We start from the raw sequence: 26,684 nt of genomic DNA on the forward strand, positions 1-26,684 counted from the left end.
TGGCTTTCAAGTCCTCCGAGTGGGAATCTGAGCTCGTTCGTGCCCTCTTGCTTTTTCGGCCCGATTCTCTGCTCTCATCTACCTTTTGGGCCCTTAACGATCCCATGCAGCTTAACGCTTCCTCGAGAAGAGCCATACCGCTTTTTATGTCCTTGGACACGGTCTTCTGCTTGAGAGCGGTTTCCTGCATCTCGCGCAGCACTGATACCGCGTACTCCAGCAGTTCGTCTTGGCTCTTCCCTTCGAGGCTTGTGTATGAGAGTGAGCCCCTTGGCGGAGTCGCACGTTTCTCCTTCCCAACAGCGCGCTGTGCAACGACACTGGGTGAGCTGACCGACGCTTTTTCCCTTGCAGTAGCAGGTGTTGACTGGCTGGGGTTATTCTGCAGCTGTGCTTTCGCCGCCTTTGTCTTTTCCGCCGATTCGGTGCCTTGTGTGGGCATTACCGACAAGGTCGCTTTAGCGGGGGTTGTTAAAACCGGCGATATCAGCACTTTAGTGCTCTTCTTGAACACCGCTTCATCGCCCCTTTCTTTCTCGCTTTCTCTACTTTTATCTTCCTTTGTTGTTTTTATTTTGTTGCTCATTTGTTCTATTGGGTCTCCGCTTCAAGCCGCTATCTCCGCACGATGTGCAGTCGCCGTCTTCAATTCCCGTGGTTATCTTTGCAGAAGCAGGGAGGCCACGCGTGGGTTGACACAGGTCCTTATGGGAGTCTGTGTTCAGAGCCAGAATACAGCGTTAGTCAGGAGTCGTCTCAACTGAGCCTGCACCACCAACTTAATGGCGACGTGCTTCGAACGTACTTGAAGACCTGCCAAGGTTTTAACGAGACGGAGACGATGCCGATATTAACCTACCAGCCGTTTCGGCAAGGTGTCACCCTTGCTTATTAAGGTAGTAGCCTATCGTCATCGCCAGCCCGTAGCAATCAGTTCATAATCATATTTCCAGTTTTGGTCAACAGGATCTTACTGGTCTCGATCCTGTGGATGCTTGATGGGGTATTTTAGGGCGGCATCCTATCGCCCTTCCACCGGAAGTTAAAGTTAAGGTTAAAGTTAAAGTTAAAGTTAAGGTTAAAGTTAAAGTTAAAGTTAAACTTAAACTTAAAGTTAAGGTTAAAGTTAAAGTTAAGGTTAAAGTTAAAGTTATAGTTTTAGTTAAAGTTAAAGTTAAAGTCAAAGTCAAAGTCAAAGTCAAAGTCAAAGTTAAAGTTAAAGTTAAAGTTAAAGTTAAAGTTAAAGTTAAAGGTAAAGTTAGAGTTAAAGTTAAAGTTAAAGTGAATGTTAAAGTTAAAGCGAAACTTAAAGTTAAAAATAAAGTTAAAGTTAATGTGGAAGTTAAAGTTAAAGTTAAAGTTAAGGTTAAAGTTAAAGTTAAAGTTAAAGTTAAAGTGAAAGTTAAATATTAACTTCTCATTTAAGTTTAAGTTTAAGTTTAGGTTTAAGTTTAAGTTAAAATTAAAATTAAAGTTAAAATTAAAGTTAAAGTTAAACTTAAAGTTAAAGTTAAAGTTAAATTTAAAGTTAAAGTTAAAGTTAAACTTAAACTTAAACTTAAACTTAAAGTTAAAGTTAAGGTTAAAGTTAAAGTTAAAGTTAAAGTTAAAGTTAAATTTAAAGTTAAAGTTAAAGTTAAAGTTAAAGTTAAGGTTAAAGTTAGAGTTAAAGTTAAAGTTAAAGTTAAAGTTAAAGTTAAAGTTAAACTTAAAGTTAAAGTTAAAGTTAAAGTTAAAGTTAGAGTTAAAGTTAAAGTTAAATTTAAAGTTAAAGTTAAAGTTAAATTTAAAGTTCAAGTTCAAGTTCAAGTTCAAGTTCAAGTTCAAGTTAGAGTTAAAGTTAAAGTTAAAGTTAAAGTTAAAGTTAAATTTAAAGTTAAAGTTAAAGTTAAAGTTAAAGTTAAAGTTAAAGTTAAAGTTAAAGTTAAGTTTAAGTTAAAGTTAAAGTTAAAGTTAAAGTTAAAGTTAAAGTTAAAGTTAAAGTTAAAGTTAAAGTTAAAGTTAAACTTAAAGTTAAAGTTAAGGTTAAAGTTAAAGTTAAAGTTAAAGTTAAAGTTAAACTTAAAGTTAAAGTTAAAGTTAAAGATAAAGTTAAAGTTAAAGTCAAAGTCAAAGTTAAAGTTAAAGTTAAATTTAAAGTTAAAGTTAAAGTTAAAGTTAAAATTAAAGTTAAAATTAAAGTTACAGTTACAGTTAAAGTTAAAATTAAAGTTAAAGTTAAAGTTAAAGTTAAAGTTAAAGCTAAAGTTAAAGTTAAGGTTAAAGTTAAAGTTAAAGTTAAAGTTAAAGTTAAAGTTAAGGTTAAAGTTAAAGTTAAAGTTAAGGTTAAAGTTAAAGTTAAACTTAAAGTTAAAGTTAAGGTTAAAGTTATAGTTAAGGTTAAAGTTAAAGTTATAGTTTTAGTTAAAGTTAAAGTTAAAGTTAAAGTTAAAGTCAAAGTCAAAGTCAAAGTCAAAGTCAAAGCAAAGTCAAAGTCAAAGTCAAAGTCAAAGTCAAAGTTAAAGTTAAAGTTAAAGTCAAAGTTAAAGGTAAAGTTAAAGTTAAAGTTAAAGTGAATGTTAAAGTTAAAGCGAAACTTAAAGTTAAAGTTAAAAATAAAGTTAAAGTTAATGTGGAAGTTAAAGTTAAAGTTAAGGTTAAAGTTAAAGTTAAAGTTAAAGTTAAAGTGAAAGTTAAATATTAACTTCTCATTTAAGTTTAAGTTTAAGTTTAGGTTTATGTTTAAGTTAAAATTAAAATTAAAGTTAAAGTTAAAGTTAAACTTAAAGTTAAAGTTAAAGTTAAAGTTAAAGTTAAAGTTAAATTTAAAGTTAAAGTTAAAGTTAAAGTTAAACTTAAACTTAAAGTTAAAGTTAAAGTTAAAGTTAAAATTAAAGTTAGAGTTTTTTTTTTTTTTTTTTTTTGTGTTTCGTGGAAGGAGGAAATGCTTTATGCACTGACCGGGATATTTAAGCCTCACTGCGAGACTCTCCGAGTGTAGGACTCCCTTCTTCCATGAAGGCCTACCCACTAAAACCTAACCTCCCACGGCCCGCGCTAATCCCCGTACCTGGGACCGCGTTTAGCATTACTTCGGGTACGGGTGCGCGCTACGTGAGCTCTATGGCTACTCTCACGCTAATGGGCTAGGCATCCGTCTTCTCGTTTACTGGTAAGTATATGCCTCACAATATTAAAATAAAAAACCAAACACAGGAGAATGAAATGGCGTTCAATCCATTTGTAGGAAGAAAGCTAGCTCGCTCTCCAGAAGGGCGTGGCCCATCGGCTGGGGGCCTTAACATTTCGTCGCAAGTGGTAACGAAACCCAAAGGAGCGGAGGCCGAAAGCAAGCAAGGAGCGTTGTCGCCGGGTGCTACACCGAAGCTTTGCAAAAAGTACTCCGACAGCAAGGCTCAAACGGCACACCATTATTAAGTGAGCTAATTAAGCAGGCGTCAGCTGCGTTAAATCAGCAAAACCCCCCTGGAGAGAAAAAGATGACCAAGCTAGGCAAGGCGATTGAGGACTTGATGCAGTTCTTCATAGGGCGTAATAATATACACGCGGAAATCAAGCGCTTGGCCTCCGTAATAAAAGTGCTGTACATCGAGTCGGCCCTAGAGGTAAAGAATTTAGAGCAAGGCTCAAAAGGCACACCATTATTAAGTGAGCTAATTAAGCAGGCGTCAGCTGCGTTAAATCAGCAAAACCCCCCTGGAGAGAAAAAGATGACCAAGCTAGGCAAGGCGATTGAGGACTTGATGCAGTTCTTCATAGGGCGTAATAATATACACGCGGAAATCAAGCGCTTGGCCTCCGTAATAAAAGTGCTGTACATCGAGTCGGCCCTAGAGGTAAAGAATTTAGAACATAAATTGCGTGCAAGCGAATGCGCCAAGGATAGAAGTCCATCACCCCCAGGAAAGCGACCGAGGAATAATTCGTACTCGACCAAGGAGAACAACGTGGTAAAACCCACTACTACTCTAAAAGATGTCTTACCAGGGCACGTGGGTGGACACAAACGACGGCAAGAAACGCAAGAGAAGACGGAGCGGAAAGAGGAAACTGCAGCCCAAAAGACGGGAGAGTGGCAGTTAGCCAAAAAGAAGAGCAAGAAAAAATCACTTAAGGCTAGGCCGGATGCAATCATCATTTCCAAGGCGGGGGATGCGACGTACGCCGACATATTGCGTAAAGTGAGAAGATGCGACGAATTAAAATCCCTGGGTGATGACGTCAAAACGATTAGAAGAACGGCGAAAGGAGAGCTGTTACTAGAGCTGAAAAAATCGCAAGATGGGAAAACAAGCGCGTACCAAGCAGAAATTGAAGCGGTACTAAAGGACTCAGCTAAAGTTATAACAAAGTCCCAAATGGTCACGCTACAGTGCAGAGATCTCGATGAGATTACTACGCCCGAGGAGATTTGCAACGCCCTCCACCAGCAATGCAACATCAAACTTCCAGATGTGGCTGCCATAAAAAGCATACGCACAGGGTACAGTGGCACGAAGTCGGCACTTATAAGCCTTACAGCGGATGATGCCAAGGCGGCTCTTAATACGCAAAGAATCCGGGTAGGATGGGTTTCCTGCCGAATTAGAGAGCTCAAGCAAGAAAAACGCTGTTATAGGTGCTGGGGCTACGGGCATATAGCTCAGAAATGTAAGGAGACTGTAGATAGGTCTAGCCTATGCAGGAAATGCGGCCAGGAAGGTCATAAGGCTGCAAGTTGCGAAAATGCACCGAAATGCGCGCTATGTGGGGGACAACATTCAGCAGGCAGTTTTAAATGCCCACAACGAGAAGGCAGCAAAATGACTGTCTCATGAGGGTATTGCAGCTCAATTTAAACCATTGCGAGGCAGCCCAAGAGCTATTATCCCAAACAGTCTATGAAGGAGGATATGACATAGTGGTACTCTCTGAACAATACAAAAATCGCCAGGAGCAGGGTTGGCTCTCAGATTCAGCAGGGAAAGCCTCAATTTGGGCACCAGGGAAATTTCTCCCACAGGAAATTATGATGCCAACGGTAGCAGGATTCACGTTGGCAAAAATCAACGGTATATACGTCTTCAGTTGCTATGCCCCTCCGAGCATGACCATCGCCGAGTTCGAAGACATGATATAGGGGATCACCATAGAAGCACGAGGTAAACACCCGCTTTTAGTGTGTGGAGACTTCAATGCATGGTCATCTGTGTGGGGAAGTAGACGAACCAACGAAAGAGGGAGAGTTCTCCTCGAAAGTCTTACTTCTTTGAGGCTAGAACTCCTAAATGAACCAGGGATATATACCTTCGATACAGGTACCAGACGATCCATTATAGATCTCACCTTCGCTAGCAGCGAAATAGCAAGACGAGCAAAATGGTCCATAAGCAACGTCTACACACACAGCGACCATAAAGCTATTAGCGTAGAGCTGCTCGAAACTCCACGAACGGTAGCAGCAAGACATCGACAAAGTAGGAAATGGAAACAGCACCTTTTCGACCCACAAATATTTGACATTATCTGGAAGGACGCCATAGTACGAGAATCGCATGCGGAAGACCAGTCGGTTCAAATCACTAAGTTGCTATGTATGGCATGTGATGCTGCCATGCCCAGAAGTCGCGGAAAAGCACAGCGCACTCCGGTATATTGGTGGAATGACGAAATTGCGGAAGAGCGTAGAAAATGCCACAAAGCACGAAGAACAGCGCAGAGGGCACGCTCATCACCACGATATGCAGAGCTACACAGCACCTATGTCGCACAAAGAAAGGCACTTAAAAATGCCATAAAAAAGAGCAAGAAGTTATGCTTTAGGGAACTGCTGGATAATGTCGACCTAGATCCTTGGGGATCAGCCTACAGAACTGTGATGGCCAAAGTTAAAGGACCGATATCACAGCAACCTACGTGCCCGATACTGATGAATATTATTGTTGAAACACTTTTCCCGGCGCAAGATCGCTGGACTTATCCAAGCGAGGATCTAGAAAGTACGGAAATTCCGCAAATTACAGAGCAAGAGGTGCTGGACGCTGCAAAAAGAGTTGCTGATAACAAATCCCCAGGACCCGACGAAGTACCAAACATAGCCCTTAAAGCCGCGATTACAACTAGGGCTACATTATTTACTGATCTTTTTAAAGCCTGTATGCAAGAAGGCGTGTCCCCTCGCCCGTGGAAACGACAAAGACTTGTCCTATTGCTGAAACGTGGTAAACAGCCGGACCAACCATCCTCATATAGGCCACTTTGTATGCTGGATTCCCTAGGGAAGATTTTCGAGCGTATAATTAGTGAGCGCCTACAGCTGACTCTAGAAAGACCAGGTGGCTTATCGAATAGTCAATATGGATTTCGCAAATCAAGATCCACCGTAGATGCAATACAAACAGTCGTCAATATAGCTAGAGAAGCTATCTCTGGAGGCCAAAATAAAAGGAAGTTCTGTGCACTGATTATGTTGGACATCAAGAATGCTTTTAACACTGCGAACTGGATGCAGATAATGGCAGCGCTGCAAAGCTTCGGCACTCCAGCTTACGCAGAATTATAGGTAGCTATCTTAAAGACAGAGTACTTCTTTTTGACACGGATCAAGGAGCTAAAGAGTACAAAATCACAGGAGGCGTCCCACAGGGATCTGTTCTCGGTCCAACGCTTTGGAATGTAATGTATGACGGGGTGCTAAAGATTGATCTACCAGAAAACACGCAAATTGTGGGATATGCTGATGATATTGCAGTGGTAGTAGTGGCCAAGAAACTGGACCTGCTTCAAGCATTATGTAATGACGCCGTAGCAAGAATAAAGGAATGGCTGACCAATACAGGACTGAAGTTGGCTAGCCAAAAGACGGAAGTGGTATTAGTAAGCTCCGAACGGTAGGAGTGCACATTGACTCTAAGTTAACTTTCAAAGAGCACTTCAGAGCGGTGGGGGAGAAAATTACCAAAGTTAATGGATCACTTATGCGAATAATGCCTAACATTGGTGGTCCGAGCGAAGCTATACGTCAGCTATTGTCCACAGTAACCAGCTCAATAATACTATACGCAGCACCAGTGTGGTATGGATCTAAACAGACCCATCAAAAATATATATTAGCAGCGTACCGACTTGCTTCTTTAAGAATAGCAAGTGCTTATCGGACGGTGTCCGACGACGCGATCCTGGTTCTAACCCGGAAAATCCCAGTGGACTTACTGGCAAGCGAAATGGCCGATCTGTATACCACTAATATCGAGCGACCATCTGAAGAAGACAAGAAAAGAGCAAGGACACAAACAATAGCTAAGTGGCAAGAACGGTGGGAGGCCTCGAGTAAAGGGCGTTGGACTTTCACACTAGTTTGGAACGTAGCTCAATGGAATGAGCGGAAGCACGGCGAACTGAACTACCATCTCACGCAAATAATGAGTGGACATGGCGGTTTCAAAGAGTATTTATGGAAGCGTAGGATAGAGGAAGATCCTCATTGCCCAATGTGTACCACAGAGTTAGAAAACGCAGAACACGTCATGTTCTACTGCCCCCGTTTCCACGAAGAAAGACTCACCTTGCATGGAGTCTTTGGGGAGGAACCTACCACGAGAAATTTAGTTTCACATATGTGCAGCAGGAAAGAATGCTGGACTGCAGTGAGCAAAATGGCATTTATAGTAATGACACGCCTGATGGATGCTGAGAGGGAGCGCAGAGAAATGCGCATGCGAAGCAGTGGTGATTAAATGGACACTCAGAGCAAATAGCGGGAACCTGGACGCAGGGACAACAGTAGGCTCTTAAAAAATGAGAAATATGGAACGCCACCCTGAAGTAATGCGAAAGTGGTGTCGGGGTGGGCGACGGTTCCAGAACGGGGCTGTTTTTTAGAAAAAAAAAAAAAAAAAAAAAAAAAAAAAGTATATGCCTCACATATGTGCTGACCGTATCCCATTTGTCTCTTCGACAGGTCATGTTATTAATGACACTACCCGGGGATAGGTCGCCAAGTACCTCTTCTACCCTCCTTCGCTGATGGGAGAAGTGCCTGCATTCGAAGAAGGTGTGGCGTACATCGTCTATTTCCCCACAGTACAGGCAGCTCGGGCTATCAACTTTACCCATTCTGTGTAGGTATTTGCGGAAGTAACCATGTCCCGTTAGAAACTGGGTCAGGTAAAAGTCTACCTCTCCGTGCGGTCGCTTCAACCATGGATTCAGTTCAGGGATTAGTCCACTTTCCTACGATGCTGTTGCTCCACTGATCTTGCCAACGTCGGATCGAGTTAGAGTTAAAGTTAAAGTTAAAGTTAAATTTAAAGTTAAAGTTAAATTTAAAGTTAAAGTTAAAGTTAAGGTTAAAGTTAAAGTTAAAGTTTAAGTTAAAATTAAACTTAAAGTTAAAGTTAAAGTTAAAGTCAAAGTCAAAGTTAAAGTTAAAGCGAAAGTAAAAGTTAAAGTTCAAAATAAGGTTAAAGTTAAAGTTAAATTGAACGTTAAAGTTAAAGTTAAAGTTAAAGATAAAGTTAAAGTTGAATTTTAACTTCTCATTTATTCAATAAAAGTAAAAAAATTGTTTTCTTATCGGTCACCACGCTTAAAAAGGTTAACTTGAATTAATATCAAAGACAAAACTTGAATTAATATCAAAGAAAACAAAATGTTGCATAAATAGTATAATTGCATAAGTTGATAATATGCAATAGCTTTACCGCGGCAGTCCCCGAGTGCCACACGTCCTGTTTTGTTACCAACTTAAGAACAATTTGAAACCATGTTCGCCTTGGGTCATTTTATTTGAATTCATTGTTAATTATTAAATTTATTATATAACTTTTCTTTTATTGTTTTGTTTTAATGACTTAGTGAATTGGGTGATGCAAAGTCCGTGTTAATCTGACATCGAAAACGCATGTTTTTTTAAACAAATTTTGAACAGTTAGAAAGAGTTAAATTTCGCAATTAGTTTCTTAGTTTCTGACACCGCTTTCGACCATATCCGACCAATTTTCTACATGAACAATAAATGGCCTAAACAGTATTAAACGAATAGAAAATATATTAACGCTCCGTGCGGCGCCGCCGCCGCCGCCACCCCGATAACTTTGAAATTCGGCGGCGGCGTGCGAAAATCGCCAAAAATCGGCATCGGCGGCGGCGGCGTATATTTCTAGTTGGGAGGGCTTTGGTGGGTAATCCGTTGGGTTTATTATTATTATTATTAAAACCAATTAGATTTTTGCCTCCATTAGGCAATCAATAAAACAAAAATGAGATAATTGGGAATTTGTGTTTTGTATGGAAAATTGAGCTCAATAAAAAAGGGCTGAAATGCAGAAAACTTGACTAATAATTCCATTAACCCTCTGTGATAAATTGGTATTCCACTTAACTTAATAAAGTCTTAATATAATTAATTAAATTTTTTCTTCTTCAATTACATGAAATGCTTTCGGTGCACGTACAGGCTTCTTAGGGAAAACAGCAAGCTCAGGTGAGAACAGAAATTATTGTGATTTTTATTAAGTGTTTTTACTTATGGAATTTCATGCAAGGCGTTTTCCTGTGCAGAATCGATGTATTTATCGACTACAGAGTAGAACGTAACCATATCTCATCAAACTTAAAAAAACAGCCTATATGTATGTAGTGAAGAAATTCATTCAATCAAGCCCTTTTTTAACATTCGGTTGAAGAACGAATTCGATTCAAAAATGCCCTATTTCAACATAAGTTAATACATTTTAAGCTGGCATGAAACTAATTCTGATACAGCGTTTTTAAAAAAAATTCTGAGACAAGGTTATCTTGAGATAGGGCGTTATCGAACTGAACACTCTGAGATAGGGCGCTATCGAACTGAACACTATGTGTCCATACTGAACTTATTTCACAACCAATTTAAAGACCCAATTAATTCACAGGACTTATGTTTGCAATAATTGTATTTCTACTTAACGGGTTGACACTCTTAAGGCATATTTAGTAGGGCTCTTGATATTCGGTTAGTTGATAAACCGAATTATTCGAATATGTCATCAGTCGACTATTACAATACGACAACCAGCATTCGAGTAGTCTTAGCATTTAGACTAAGTATTGCTCTATTACGACTGGTCGAATAACTGTTAAACTACGGTCAGGGGATTCTTATAAGTTTCGACTACAGGCCATCTATGTATAAGAAGTAACTGCCGTATCTTTCAAAAATGTTGCTTATATTGTGTCACATATTTACATATTTTAATGTACCAGGAGTTCAGAATTTTTATGTAAGCAACTATAAAGCAAATTCAATAAAAATTTAGTTTTACAGTATACCTAGTTCGAAATACTTAAGTCCCATAAGGAAATTTATAAAATTTGAACAAAAGTAGGGTTTATTTCATTGTGAATTATTTATGATATTGAGAAAACTGTATATTTTGATATGTTTTCCTTTTACTTGTATGCTATTGAATTAGAATCATACTTCTATAATGGCAGTAACGTGTTACCTCAATCTAAAAAGTTTCTATAAACAATATAACAATTCGAAGCAACCCTGTAGCTCTTCATATATGCCACTAGGCATTAGAGTTATCATACCCGTTCTATCATATTACATATTATATGCCCGTCTATACACCCTTATACATATATACCCTTTTAACATTGGCATGTCATTGGAGTTAGCGTCCTGCCAAACATAGAAAATTAAAAGCCTTGGTAAATGCCAGACCCTTGCCTTTTCAGCAACTGCGTCCTGTCACACACTGCAGATTTTAGCATACACTTTTTCTCAACATCCCCCACATACCTTGAAATATCCACCGAAGAAACTTGATACAGGGCACGGTGAAAGGGCCCTTAGAAACTGCTTGTCGAATTGGGTTTCTTGCCACCGCTATAATAAAAGGGAAGCTACTGCCGTTTTATGCATGTCTTTTGCATGTGCGTATAATAAAAAAATTTCCCACTGAAAAAAAATGTATTTCTTTGTAATGTTTTCGGCGGCACAAAGCTCTTGTTGGCAATATAGAAATAAGTACATATTACATATCGTCCACGACGTGACAAAAGCTGCTAACTGTACATTTCAATTCAACTCAATTAAAAATATATTTTTGTTACTCATATAATGGAAAGTGTCCTGTACTTGGTATCAAAAAACTGCCTATTTAATGTCCATAATAGCTTAAAATTACTAAATATAAAACCTGCTACCTCCAACAAAATTGTCCAAACATTTTCAATACATTTTAAAATTTAAAGTGCTGAGTGACATTTTTATTCAGTTGATATTCTTAAGGAATGCTAATCACTACATAGTATAAATACTATAAAACAAGGTCGCTTTTTCGTCCCTATGTCCCTTTGAATGCTTACACCTTAAAAACTACGCAACGAATTTTGATGCGGTTTTTTTTTAATAGGTAGAATGATTGAAGAGGAAGAATTATATGTATAATACCATCCATTAAATAATGGAGAAATACTGTTATATTTGAAGTTTCTAATGTGATGTATATATATAAAAGAAAGTGGTGTTAGTTACACTATTTATAGCTCAAGAATGGATGAACCGATTTGGCTGAAAATTGGTGGAGAGGTAGCTTAGTACCAGGAGACGGACATAGAATACTTTTTATCCCGTTCTGGCTAGGGTCTTGAGAACAAACCTGGATCTAGGTATCAAATGGAAGCTGTTTATGAGTACTCTGGTACGGGGTATCTTTCCCTGGGTGACGAGGGTCTCGAGATATAGGCGAAAACGTGGACCCGGGTACCCCTAGAATGTGTTTATAGAATATGGATAACAAATGAAAGCTGTTGATGAGTGCTTTAGTACAGGGCAGTTTTCATACCTATTGGTGACTAGGGTCTCGAGATATAGACCAAAACTTTGACCCGGGTACCCCTAGAAAGTGTTTATACAATATGGATAACAAATGAAAGCTGTTAATGAGTGCTTTAATACGGGGTAATTTTCATACCTGTTTGTGACTAGGGTCTCGAAACATAGGCCAAAACATGGATCAGGGCAATACTAGGATGTGTTTTTACATTATGAGTATCAAATTGAACCTGTTGATGTGTGCTTTAGTTCAGATTTTAATACCGCTGGGTGACTAGGGTCTCGAGATATAGGCCAAAACGTGGACCCGGATACCCCTAAAATGTGTATGTAATATGGATCAGAGGTCTGCTTTGAGTACTAATACAATTAGTGAACTTAGTCATGAGCCAAAAAATTGTGTCTAAATCTGTACTTAGTCGAGTACAGACAAATACTATGAGTGACTAGCACATAAAATAGAAAATACATACGAGTGCCCCGCAACACATATGTCCCATAAATATATGACATTGTTGAGTATAAACTGAAATCATAGTCGCGTTAACTCAGTAGCATGTTGGTTTCGTATGTAATACACTGTATACTTCGTTTATTATCGGTTTTTCTTTAGCGCTGTATTCAGTTTAGTTTCGTGTACATCGTTGTGTTGCTAGCGTCACAAAACTGATATGACTATATTCATTTTATAAGCTTTTATTTAGTTTCACTTTTGTTGTCTGTAATGGAATCTTGCAAGTTAAATTTGATACACTTCCCGGTGTCCGATTGAGCTGAAATTTTGCACACATATATAGCTCCGATGACAATGCAATATTACTTTGTTAGAATTCGATAAATTAATCGATAACACAGTTACCGGTAAAGATTTGTATTTACTTTGGCATAACAGCCTAAGTCCCATACAAACCCGCCGGTACCTATCCGTGGATTGTGATATTTGGACGTGGTGAATCACGCGTGTCACGCGTGGTGAATCTCAACGCTTGCAAAAAGCGGAGACACAACCCTCTGCTGTATTTCTGTGTATAACCAACATAGCTGAATTTTTAAGGATGTTTAACTCTGTAATCTTTTCTGTAATTTATTTTGCTTTTGGAAAAATTACCTATTTGAAAAAAGCTGGCTGAAAAATATTGGCATAACAGCTCGCTTAAGTTAAATCAAGAATGGAAAATCTTGGAAAATTGGAGCAGATGTGGCAATTTCGCGCGTCCGTTGAACGAAATATTGACAATCTGCTGATCATCGCTAGGAAATTAGCGACATTCCATCAACTAAGCAGCACTTTAGCAATAATACTGTTATTATTTGGTCGCTCAAACACACACACATATTAATTGTGCATTAAATCTAAAATATACAAATACACCATAATAATTTACACGGCCAAATCCGTAATAATTTACCCTACTAAAAATAAAAAATAAATTCATATTTAAATTAAATTTAAGAAAAAGGCTTTTCTAAGAACAAGCTTCTATTACTTGTTAATAAAACGAACTAAAAAGTAAAAAATAAAATTAAAGAAAAAAAAAACTTTTAAAAATAAGCTTTTATTATTTTGGTTAATAAAATTAACTAAAAAGTAAACAATAAATTGACTAAAGAAATATAACACTTTATAAGTTCATTGTAAGCTTAAACGATAATTGGGCTTTTTCGTCTGAGACAAAAAAATTCTATATTGTACATAATTATATATTTTTAACATTAAAACTTTACACCTAAATTATTAAAGCTTACAGTTTATATCACAGTCCTAATTGTTCTAATAAAAGCGTGTTACATTGCGATAGCAAGAAAATGAGATCCTAAATGTTCTTAATTATACCATCAAAATTTAACACGTTTTTTATTAGAACAATTTGGACTGTGATATAAACTGTAAGATTTAATAATTTAGGTGTAAAGTTTTAATGTTAAAAATATATAATTATGTACAATATAGAATTTTTTTGTCGCAGACGAAAAAGCCCAATTATCGTTTAAGCTTACAATGAACTTATAAAAGTGTTATATTTCTTTAGAGTCAATTTATTGTTTACTTTTTAGTTAATTTTTTTAACCAAAATAATAAAAGCTTATTTTTAAAAAAGTTTTTTTTCTTTAATTTTATTATAGTACTAGTCGTACTGATTCAAATTAGTGTTTTCGTATAACACAGTTGACTTTCTAACTCAATAAGACAATTGAGTACTGAACTGCTTCGTGGCTTATGAGCGGTTATTCATTTTACGAAGCATGACTATGTAAATGTGTGTTAGTGGATAAAAGTGCTTGATATCATTGTTTACTATATAGTTTGGCAGCTTAAGTAGAGGTTATGTTGCGAATAGAGTGGAAGGCAGTGGACTAGGCAGTCGAATGTCATATAATGAAGGAATGGTGTTCGGAGATTTTTCAAGGTTAGAAAAAAAAAATGATAAAAGCTTTAATATAAATAAAAATATTGTTTTAATAACAACAAAAACACCATATATATTCTGTATACATAAATTTGTAAGGATTATCTCACTTTAAAATTTGAATTAAATAATCTAAATTTTTTTTTGAAACTGAGTCGAGAACTGTGCGTGTGAATGTGCGAATTTTCACCGATCAGCTGTTAGTTGCGCTACTTGGTAAAATTTACAATGCTTGATATTCTTTGGTTGCATACGCACTAATACTAATTTTTTGGTTAGTCCACTAATAACATTAAAAGATGAATAATTGCAGCTCACTGATATGGATATCAAATGACAGCTGTTGCTGACAGCTTTAAAGTAATTTTCATTGTTATATTCGATTTAGTCGCATCAACCTTGCAAAACTGATAAATATGCATGCGAAGCCGAAAAAAAGACATGAATTAATAATACCCACATACATATTTACATACGTCCTATTCGCTTTGCCTGAAATTTTTATATAACTTTGCCTATATTAGTATTTACGAGACTTTTTTCCGAAAAGTAGACCAGAGACGGACTGGGACTGCGCTTAGGACTGGGACTGAAACTCGGAGTGGGACTGGGACTCGGAATGGGACTGGAACAAAATAAATACCACCCTCTGGGACTGGCAATAAGGGATGAAGAAGAATGAGAATAACTTGAGAGAAAAGAAGGAAAGGGAGACTGAGAAAGAGTTAGAGTGAGACAAATATAGATATAGATAAAGCGAAAAAGATGGATGGAGGTGTGAATAAAAGGATTAAGAAAAAGTGAAGAGGGGAGGGCAGAGATCGGCGGAGAAAGCTTATTAAAATGTATGCAGATAGACCAAATCTAGGGCAGAACAACGTCTGACGGTTCTTCTAGTAAATAATAAATTTCAAAATCCAGTGTTGGCGGAGGATAGCATCAAAAAACGGTGCCGCTATATTACATCCGCTAAACGCCGGTCGCTATACTCAGTGTCATTAGCCGCACAGCCGAGTCCATCGATGATATTTTGACTTAATTGATTCTTTTTTTTTTTTTTTTGTACATAGATTCTTAAAAATAAATTTGAAATCCGAATATTTGTTTGATTTTTAGATATTTGATGAAATGTTCATCGCTTTTAGAATAGTGGGGGATAACGTTGATGTGCGAGTTTCTACCGTCATGACGGCCGTTATATTTTATGCCCTGCCGCTTTACTACGTTACGGTGAATTTCGCCGTCTTCTTAGTTTCCACATAATTACTTCTACATTGCAGCATTTTTCACAACGTACTCTACCGCTATGTAGCGGCCTGTATATACCGGCACCGCTTTCGAGGAAACCAAGCCTTAATCGGTTGCCATCATTTGCAAGGCTATTAACCGAACATCGATATTCGAATAGTAGCCCAGCAGCGCTTAAATGATTACTCGCTTTGCTGAGACTGGTCGACTTTTCATAAATAATTGGTGACCGTTAAAGGCTTGGTTTCCTTCAGAAGCGGTGCCGCTATGCTACGAATGCTAAAAAGCGGCCGGTATACTCACGTTTTCAGCGGCACCGCCTTGTTGGAAACTACGAACAGTTAAGGCAGACGATTCGCAAAATTTAATTTTTCATTTTTGGGTGTTTTTTTAATTAAAATTTTTGTTATTATTATTAAGACTTCATGAGCTTAACACCGGGTTATAATAATTGAATATTCAATTATTATGTTTTTCTAAGAGAAACTGAAAACGAAGAAACTGGCATATTGCGATGGTGCCATTTCGAAAACCGCCACGAATTCATCCTCAGGGAATTTCGTAATGTTATCAAAGATTTCACCGAGATTCGAACCGCGAATCACATGATGAAACTGCAGTTGCCTTAACCACTAAGCTATCCTGCTTGTATTTGTTTCCTTGTTTAATTCAGTTTATCTCCTTTCTACACTAACAACACAATTGAGACATTCTGACTCTATTAATTTTCCTGTTATGTAGATTTGTTTTTTTTTTAAAGTCTCTTTTTCATTGCGAATGAGAAGCTTCGTAACCTCGGGCTCAGTTTTACATATTGTGGCGAATCTTCACATCACTAAATAAATGCACAACAACAAAAACATTAAAGCAAGCTACATAAACACATTAATCATCATTTACCAAATACATACAAGGCAACGAAGAGATAATTCACACGCAGATGTAATCATTAGCCGAAGTAGTATTCATATATACACACGCATATTGCCATGCGAGAGACTATAAACTACAAATATACATGTACATATATGGATGGTAACCAAGCATGAATTTCAAGAAGTTACCAGGCCATAGGAGAAATGGGTGGACGAGACAACAGAGTATAAAAGCAGAGAAAGCTGAGTAGTCAGTTTGATTTAAGCACGCTATTGGTTGCGAAGTATAAGTGTTATTGTGAAGTACTTTCAAAGACCATTTTGCAGTATTCAATATTGGAGTTATTTATTCAACAATTTAGCGATACTAACTTTAGTATAAGGTGTAAAATAAGCGGAGTTTCCCTAAATTCGTTACAATATTTATGTTTGTTTGTTTTAATGGCGTGTTTAATTTATTAAACGGTTTTATTTAGCTTGACTTGACAGGCTGGTTGGTTGTATGGCTGGTTGGCTGGCTGGCACCAATTTTGTAATTGAAATTTAAGTAACGTCCCGATAAGCTACAAGGTTGAAATTTGGAACATAGTTCAGAACCCGGTGACAATGCAATAATAAGAAAAAAATCGCCGCTAGGTGGCGCAAGGACCGAGATATTCACAAAAATCGTATTTGTGGTCCGATTTGGCTCATATTTGGAACACATAATACATACAAGAATAGAAAGGACCTATGAAAAAAATCGCCGTTAGGTGGCGCAAGGATCGAGATATTCACAAAAATAATATTTGTGATCCGATCTGGCTCATATGTGGAACACATATTACATACAAGAATAGAAAGCGTCCTATGAAAAAATCGCCGCTAGGTGGCGCAAGGATCGAGATATTCAGAAAATTTGTATTTGCCGTCCGATTTGGCTCATATTTGGAACACATAATACATACATGAATAGAAAGCGACCTATGAAAGAAAAATCGCCGCTAGGTGGCGCAAGGATCGAGATATTCACAAAAATCGTATTTGTGGTCCGATTTGGCTCATATTTGGAACACATAATACATACAAGAATAGAAAGCGACCTATGAAAAAAATCGCTGCTAGGTGGCGCAAAGATCGAGATATTCAAAAAAAAAACGTATTTGTGCTCCGATTTGGTCCATATGTGGAACACATAATACATACATGAATAGAAAGCGACCTATGATGTCCGATTTGGCTCATATTTGGAACAAATATTACATACAGTCCGGTAGAAGTGACATCAGAATATTTTGGAGTTTGAGGAGGGACAAGCAGAGTCGAGTAAAATCTTTGGAAGGATTATGTGTTGAGGACTTATATTGTAACAAATTGTCAAGAAAGAGTCCTGGTAATAAAGAGTCACTAAATGAACTAAATAGAATAAGAAATAATAGGCAATTAAATAAAGACTAAAAACTTGAAAATCTATATACATATATAAAAGAAAGTCGTGTTAGTTACACTACGCCTAACTAAAGAAGGGATGAACCGATTTGGATGAAAATTGGTGTAGAGGTAGTTTAGAACCAGGGAACGGACAGGGTCTTAAGAGGCAGCTTAGAACCCCTTCTGGCTAGGGTCTTGAGATCCAAAAGTGGACCTGGGTAATCCTGAGATGTGTTTGTACAATATGGGTATCAAATGGAAGCTGTTTATGAGTACTTTGATACTGGGTATTTTCCGTACCCCTGAGTGACTAGGGTCTCGAGATATAGGCCAAAACGTGGACCCGGGCACCCCTATAATGTGTTTATACAATATGGATGTAAAATGAAAGCTGTTGATGAGTGCTTTAGTACAGGGTAGTTTTCATACCTATTGGTGGCTAGGGTCTCGAGATATAGGCCAAAACGTGGACCCGGGCACCCCTAGAATGTGTTTATACAATATGGATATCAAATGAAAGCTGTTGATGAGTGCTTTAGTACAGGGTAGTTTTCATACCTATTGGTGACTAGGGTCTCGAGATATAGGCCAAAACGTGGACCCGGGCACCCCTAGAATGTGTTTATACAATATGGATATCAAATGAAAGCTGTTGATGAGTGCTTTAGTACAGGGTAGTTTTCATAATTATTGGTGACTAGGGTATCGACTGTCCTACCGATTTGAGTTCCTTGGATCTTCTTCAGGCCGACTTGGACTCGTTCCAATGTTGGTGCACAACAAATTTACTAGCTTTAAATTGCTCTAAATGTAAGCATATGACATTTCACCGAGTGAAGCCAGCATTGAAATCTTATGTAATAGATGGTACGCCTTTGGAGCGTATATCTATTGCAAATGATCTAGGTGTCCTTTTTGATTCGAAATTGAATTTTAACATGCATATTTCATCTATAGCCAACAAAGCGTTGGGTTTACTTGGATTTGTTAAAAGATGGGCTAAAGAGTTCGATGATCCGTACCTCACTAAGGTTCTTTACACTTTGCTGGTTCGCCCAATATTCGAGTATTGCTCATTCGTTTGGTCCCCTGTTTCTCAAAAGCATATAAAGCGTCTTGAGTCAGTTCAAAAGCAATTTTTGATATTTGCATTGCGCGGCCTTAATTGGGACTCAAGTCTCCACCTTCCTCCATACAGAAGTAGACTTCTTCTTATTAACTTACCCCCTCTGGAAAATCGGAGACTATTACTGGGGGTATTGTTTAAGTTAAACGGTTTGATTGAAAACAATACTTACATGAAGTAATACTATTACTAAAAGCTAGGAAATAATTAGGTAGGTACCTAGGTACTAGTTATCTCACTCCTCATCAATCTAGGGCGTTGATCGACAATTAAGTAAAAGCGTTGAACGCGTCAAACTTCTATTGATAGTCATACCAACTGAACCCTAATCAGGTTATGCTACGCCTCAAATTTTTATAAATTCCACGCGCCCAACGCTTTTATTTAATTGCCTGATCAACGCCCTAGATTGACGAGGAGTGTGATGACTAGTACCTAGGACCTACCTAATTATTTTCTAGCTTTTAGTATTATTATTACTTCATATAAGTATTGTTTTCTATAAAACATTTTAACTAAAATTTTTTTTATATGAGTTTGCCGGGGATTGCCCGTATCGCTTTAAATGTATGAAAACATTTATTTCAGCAATTTTTAATTTTATAATTTATTTTAAAAAAATGTTCCCAAATTATTAAATAAATTAAAAAAATTTTTTTTTAATTATTTTATATCTACATATTATTGAGTATTAATGAGCTTAACACCGGCTTATAATAATTGAATATACACAACAGGCAATATTGAATATTCAGTTATTATAAGCCGGTGTTAGGCTCATGAATTCTTAATAATAAGTATAAATTGAGCACACCATTAAAACAAACAAACACAAATATATAAAATTGAACCCGAGTTTACAAAGCTTCTCATTCGCAACGAAAAAGAAACTTTGCAAAAAAAACAAATCTACATAACAGGCAAATTAATAGAGTCAGAATGTCTCAATTGTGTTGTTAGTGTAGAAATGAGATAAACTGAAATAAGCAGGGAAACTAATACAAGCAGGATATCCTAGTGGCTAAGGCAATGCGGTTCGAATCTCGGTGGACCCTTTGATAACATTACGAAATTGCCTGATGATGAATTCGTGGCGGTTTTCGAAATGGTATCATCGCAATATGCCAGTAAATGTTTCTTTCTTTCTTTTCAGTTTCTCTTAGAAAAACCATAATAATTGAATATTCAATTATTATAAGCCGGTGTTAAGCTCATGAATTCTTAATACTTACTTACTTACTTAATTAGCGCTTAACCACCTAAACGGTTATGGCCGTCTAAACGGTTATGGCCGTTAAGGGAGTTTAAATCGTTTTCCACCTGGTCCTTTCAACGGAGTGGGGGCCGCCCTCTACCTCTGCTTCCAAAGGCGGGTTCCGATAGAAACACTTTCTTGGCCGTAACATCATCTTTCATTCGCATAACATGGCCTAGCCAGCAGAGCCGCTGCGTTTTAATTCGCTGGACTATGTTGTTGTCTGCGTAAAGCTCGTACAGCTCATCATTAAATTTTCTTCGGTACTCGCCATCGCCAACGCGGAGAGGTCCATAAATCTTTCGAAGAACTTTCCTCTCGAACACTCCCAAAGCCACTTCATCTGCTGTTGTCATGGTCCATGCTTCTGCTCCATATAGCAGGACGGGTACGATAAGTGAGTATTATTTTCTTTCGCTGAGAGAGGACTTTACTTTTCAATTGCCTACCTAGTCCAAAGTAGCATTTATTGGCAAGATTGATTCTCCGCTGGATTTCAGTGCTGATGTTGTTGCTAGTGTTGATTCTGGTTCCCAAATAAAAGAAGTATTTTACTATTTCGAAATTATGGCTGCCAACAGTAGCGTCGTTGCCAAGGCGCGTATGCGCTGACTCTTTGCTCGGCGACAGCAGGTACTTCGTTTTGTCCTCATTCACCATCAAGCCCATCTTTACCGCTTCTTTTTCCAGTTTGGAGTAGGCAGAACTAACAGCGCGGGTGTTTAGGCCGATGATATCGATGTCATCAACGAATGCCAGCAATTGCACGCTTTTATAGTATATTGTTCCAGTGCGGTTAAGTTCTGCAGCTAGTATAATTTTCTCCAGGATAAAATTAAAGAAATCGCACGATAGGGGGTCACCCTGTCTGAAACCTCGTTTAGTTTCGAAAGGCTCGGAGAGGTCCTTCCCAATTCTGACTGAGCTGATGGTGTTGCTCAACGTCATTTTGCACAGCCGTATAAGTTTTGCGGGGAAACCAAACTCATACATAGCGGCATATAGGCAGCTCCTTTTCGGCTGTCGAAGGCAGCTTTAAAGTCGACGAAGAGGTAATGTGCGTCGATTCTCTTTTCACGGGTTTTTTTCCAAGATTTGGCGCATTGTGAAAATCTGGTCGATGGTAGATTTACCAGGTCTGAAACCGCACTGATAAGGTCCAATCAGCCGGTTCACGGTGGGCTTTAATCTTTCGCACAATACATTTGAAATGACCTTATATGTGATATTAGGAAGGCTGATTCCACGATAGTTGGTGCATTTTGCAGTATCCCCCTTCTTGGGGACTGGGCAAAGAACACTTAGATTCCAGCCGTCGGGCATGCACTCGTCCCCCCATATTTTGCTAAGAAGCTGCTGCATGCGCCTTACCAACTCCTCGCCGCCGTACTTGAATAGCTCCGCAGGCAATCCATCAGCGCCCACGGTCTTGTTGTTTTTCAATCTGGTTATTGCTATTCTAACTTCTTCATAATCGGGTGGGGGGCATATATTCCATCATCATCGATTGCGGGATCGGGTTCTTCATCTCTTCATTCTCTGCGCGGTGAATTGATGCCTCCATTTAGGAGAGCAGAGAAGTTTTCCCTCCATAATCTAAGCACTCTCTGGACATCAGCTACAAGGTCGCCGTTTTCGTTCATACAGTAGTTTGCCCCGGTCTTAAAACCTTTCGTCTGTCGTCGTTTTTTTTGGTAAAATTTGCGGACGTCATTCCTGGTGGCTAGCAGCTCAAGCTCCTCGCACTCACGCCTTTCTGCTTCTGCTTTTTTCTTCCTGAAAAGGCGTCTCGCTTCCCTTTTCAACTCACGATAGCGTTCACACACTCCTCTTGTCGCGCTCGCTTTTAACGTAGCCCTGTTGGCGGCGTCTTTTCTTTCGGTTGCAACGCGGCATTCTTCATTGTACTAGTTGTTTTTTCGTGGCCGCCGGTAGCCAATTTTTTCCTCGGCGGCCGTACAAAGTGCTTCGTAGATATGCTCCCACTGCTCCTGTATTCATTCAGGATTAGTTGTGCTCTCAGAGAGCAGGTATGAGAGTCGAGTTGCGAAATCATTGGCAGCCTGTTGTGAATGAAACTTTTCGACGTCTAGCTTTCCTTGTGTTTTTTGTTCCTTGGTTTTAGCCGCGTTGTGGCGGGTGCGTATTTTGGCTGCAACCAGATAATGGCCCGAGTCGATGTTAGGTCCTCGGATCGTGCGCACATCTAAAACGCTGGAGGCATACCGTCCGTCTATCACAATGTGATCGATCTGATTGCGAGTATTTCGATCAGGCGACAGCCATGTAACTTGATATATCTTTTTATGCATGAACCTCGTGCTGGATATGACCATGTTTCGAGCACCGGCAAAGTCACTCAGCCTCAGGCCGTTAGGAGAAGTTTCATTGTGTAGGCTGAACTTTCCGACGGTAGGGCCAAAAACCCCTTCTTTGCCCACCCTGACGTTAGAGTCACCAAGCACGACTTTTATATCATGACGGGGGCAGCGCTCGTATGTGTGTTCTAATTGTTCATAAAAAGTGTCTTTCGCCTCATCGTCTTTCTCCTCTGTCGGCGCATGGGCACAGATGAATGATATATTAAAAAATTTTGCTTTTATTCGGATAGGGGCGAGACGCTCGTCCACAGGCGTGAACGCCAGCACTTGCCGACAAAGTCTCTCCCCCACCACGAATCCGTCGCCGAAACTGCGCTTATTCGTATGGCCACTCCAATAAATGTCACAATTTTTGATCTTCTTTCTTCCTTGCTTCGTCCAACGCATTTCTTGGATGGCGGTGATGTCAGATTTTGCTTTGACGAGTACATCAACCAGCCGGGCATCTGCACCAGTCCCATTCAGGGAGCGGACGTTCCAGGTGCATGCCCTCAATTCATTGTCCTTGAAACGCTTGCCATGGTCGTCATCAATAGAGAATGTATTTATCCGAGGCTTGTTGTTATATTTCATTGGAGTATGGTTTTACGTGGCGGGTCCGAAGCCCAGCGCACAACCCGCTCAGCGGGGGTGAAAATATTACTTGCACGTTTATATAGCGAGCCTCTTGCTCCAAGACAGACGCCCGCTTGCAGCCGCACTTAGAGGTGTACAGACGCTGTCGATGAGATCTCCCCCGGCTAGCCTTTAAACCGATTATGTCAGAGTGGCGTAGCCAGTTTGACGCCTTCTTACATTAGCTCACCGATAAACGGATGTTTAGCGGCTACCCAGATGATACTTGGCCACAAGCGACCGCAGTAGTGAGGTGCTTGAACCGTATGCAAAAGAATCGCTCTGGCCTTTCCCAGGTGAATGGCGGTCAGAAGATTTGCCCATTTTCGTGGACTTCTACACACGGCTCCACCCTCCCACTAATTCTTAATAATAAGTATAAATTGAACACACCATTAAACAAATGAACATAACTATGTAAAACTGAGCCCGAGTTTACAAAGCTTCTCATTCGCAACGAAAAAGAAACTTAAAAAAAAAAAAAAAATCTACATAACAGGGAAATTAATAGAGTCAGAATGTCTCAATTGTGTTGTTAGTGTAGAAATGAGATAAACTGAATTAAGCAAGGAAACAAGTACAGGCAGGATAGCCTAGTGGTTAAGGCAACTGCAGTTTCATCTTGTGATTCGCGGTTCGAATCTCGGCGGACCTTTGATAACATTACGAAATTTCCTGATGATGAATTCGTGGCGGTTTTCGAAATGGTACCATCGCAATATGCCAGTAAATGTTTCATTTTCCTTTCATTTTCTCTTAGAAAAAACATAATAAGTGAATATTCAATTATTATAAGCCGGTGTTAAGCTCATGAATTCTTAATAATAATAAATATAAATTGAACACACCATTAAAACAAACAAACATTTTTTTGCTTTAAATGAACGAAAAAGAATTCCAAATTTTTTTTATAAATAATTTTGATTATTTGACAAAATGTTCACCGCTTTAACAATAGCAGTGGCAAAAAACGGTGTTGAACGGGTGTCTACCGTCATGACGCCCGTAAATTTCATTGTAGATAAAACAATTGTAATAATTTCTGCATAGACGCCAAAATTACAAATAGAATAGATCACCTGATTTTTATTTGACTATCGCTTTCTCATTCTGTATCTCTTTCTATCAACCGCTGAAGATAGCTGGCCCTATGCGCCGTCATATTGAACACTCTGTCAAAACGCTGCCAAAATGCGAAAAAGTGGCCATATTGAACATCCTGTCAGGCAGTTGACGTATAAGATATCACACCTATTTTATCCGCAATGGTAATATGTTATGCGCTGCAGCTATATTACGCTACGGTGAACTACACCGTCTTCTTAGTTTCCATATAATTGCTTTTACACTGAAAATTGTTTACAACATAATCTACCGCCATGTAACGGCTGTTATATAGCGGCACCGCTTTCGAGGAAACCAAGCCTTAACCGAATATTCGTTTGAAATTTTTTCATAATGACTTCCTAGAAATTTTGCGCTCCTCGTACATATTCTGCAAGGTAATAGTTGTAGCACACTGTATTTTCCATTTTGGCATAGTTGATGTTGGTCAAACATATGTATTTTTACCAAATTAATATTGTTACGAATATTAGCAACACTAAGTGGTACTGTCATCTCTAAGCCGATGTTAAGCAGTGAATTGCTTGCACATCAATAATTCAATCAGTAGATCAACACATATGTACGTACACGCATCTGTAGTTATAATTGTAACAGATAACCAACTAGTAGATTCTAGAACAGAAGCGCCTAGAAGATGCAACGAGGAAATCACAGAGTATAAAAGGCAGCAATAGTAGAGGCGCTACAATCACTTTTAATTAAGCACGCTAACCGTCTAGCAATGGTAGAGTTATTTATTTTGAAAGTAGTCTAATAAAGGCCATTTTGCATTATTAAATGTTGGAGTTATTTATTAAACAGTTTAGTGATTCGAGCTTAACAGAAGGTTGCAAATAAGAGGATTTGCAGTAAAATCGTTACAATATGTATCAGGAGCACATAATTTCATGTAAGTGGTAATGAAACAAATATTTAAATAATACTGGATTGTTGGTAGGATTTGGATTTCCATTCAGTTATCTTTTTCAAAACATAGTTACTAGAGTAAAAGTTTTAAAAAAATATTTTCTTTCAAGAAATCAGAAGATTAAAAAAAAACATGGATCGAGCAGTTTCACCGCTGAGCGGGTTGTGCGCTGGACTTGGGACCCGCCACGTAAAATCATACTCCAATGAGATATAACAACAAGCCTCGGATAAATACACTCTCTATTGATGACGACCATGGCAAACGCTTCAAGGACAATGAATTGAGGGCATGCACCTGGAACGTCGGCTCCCTGAATGGGATTGGTGCAGATGCCCGGCTGGTTGATGTCCTCGTCAAAGCAAAATCTGACATCACCGCCATCCAAGAAATGCGTTGGATGAAGCAAGGAAGAAAGAAGTTCAAAATTTGTGACATATATTGGAGTGGCCATACGAATAAGCGCAGTTTCGGCGTCGGATTTGTGGTGGGAGAGAGACTTTGTCGCCAAGTTCTGGCGTTCACACCTGTGGACGAACGTCCCGCCGCTATCCGAATAAAAGCAAAATTTTTTAATATATCATTCATCTGCGCCCATGCGCCGACAGAGGAGAAAGAAGATGAGGTGAAAGAGACTTTATGAACAATTAGAACGCACATACGAGCGCTGCCCCCGTCACGATATAAAAGTCGTGCTTGGTGACTTTAACGCCAGGGTGGGAAAAGAAGGTGTTTTTGGCCCTACAGTCGGAAAGTTCAGCCTACACAATGAAACTTCTCCTAACGGACTGAGGCTGAGTGACTTTGCCGGTGCTCGAAACATGGTCATATCCAGCACGAGGTTCATGCATAAAAAGATATATCAAGTTACATGGCTGTCGCCTGATTGACTTTGCCGGTGCTCGAAACATGGTCATATCCAGCACGAGGTTCATGCATAAAAAGATACATCAAGCTACATGGCTGTCTCTTGATCGAAATACTCGCAATCAGATCGATCACGTTGTGATAGACGGACGGTATGCCTCCAGTGTTTTAGATGTGCGCACGATCCGAGACCTAACATCGACTCGGGCCATTATCTGGTTGCAGCCAAAATACGCACCCGCCACAACGCGGCAAAAACCAAGGAACAAAAAACACAAGGAAAGCTAGACGTCGAAAAGTTTCATTCACAACAGACTGCCAATGATTTCGCAACTCGACTCTCACACCTGCTCTCTGAGAGCACAACTCATCCTGAAGGAATACAGGAGCAGTGAGAGCATATTTCCAAAGCACTTCGTACTGCCGCCGAGGAAAAATTTGGTTACCGGCGACCACGAAAAAACAACTGGTGCAATGAAGAATGCCGCGTTGCAACTGAAAGAAAAGACGCTGCCTACAAGGCTACGTTAAAAGCGAGCGCGACAAGAGGAGTGTGTGAACGCTATCGTGAGTTGAAAAAGGAAGCGAGTCGCTTTTTCAGGAAGAAAAAAGCAGAAGCAGACAGGCGTGAGTGCGGGGAGCTTGAGCTGGTAGCCAC

At 38.9% G+C, this 26,684-nt stretch overlaps 1 protein-coding gene across 7 annotated transcripts in view; it reads left to right on the top strand.

The window, feature by feature from the left end:
- bru1 (bruno 1) overlaps positions 1-26,684 on the top strand; it is a 956,171-nt gene that overhangs the window by 895,903 nt on the left and 33,584 nt on the right. For 5 of the 7 annotated variants that reach the window (XM_067766460.1, XM_067766462.1, XM_067766461.1 and 2 more), the window contains one exon: positions 9,437-9,463. The exons of the other annotated variants lie outside the window; for them this stretch is intronic. In XM_067766460.1, coding sequence (XP_067622561.1) covers positions 9,437-9,463 — 27 coding nt within the window. The remainder of the gene's footprint in view (positions 1-9,436; positions 9,464-26,684) is intronic. 7 annotated transcript variants of the gene reach the window in all.

The sequence above is a fragment of the Eurosta solidaginis genome, chromosome 2 (assembly GCF_040869045.1).
Source record: "Eurosta solidaginis isolate ZX-2024a chromosome 2, ASM4086904v1, whole genome shotgun sequence".
Taxonomy (NCBI): domain Eukaryota; kingdom Metazoa; phylum Arthropoda; class Insecta; order Diptera; family Tephritidae; genus Eurosta; species Eurosta solidaginis.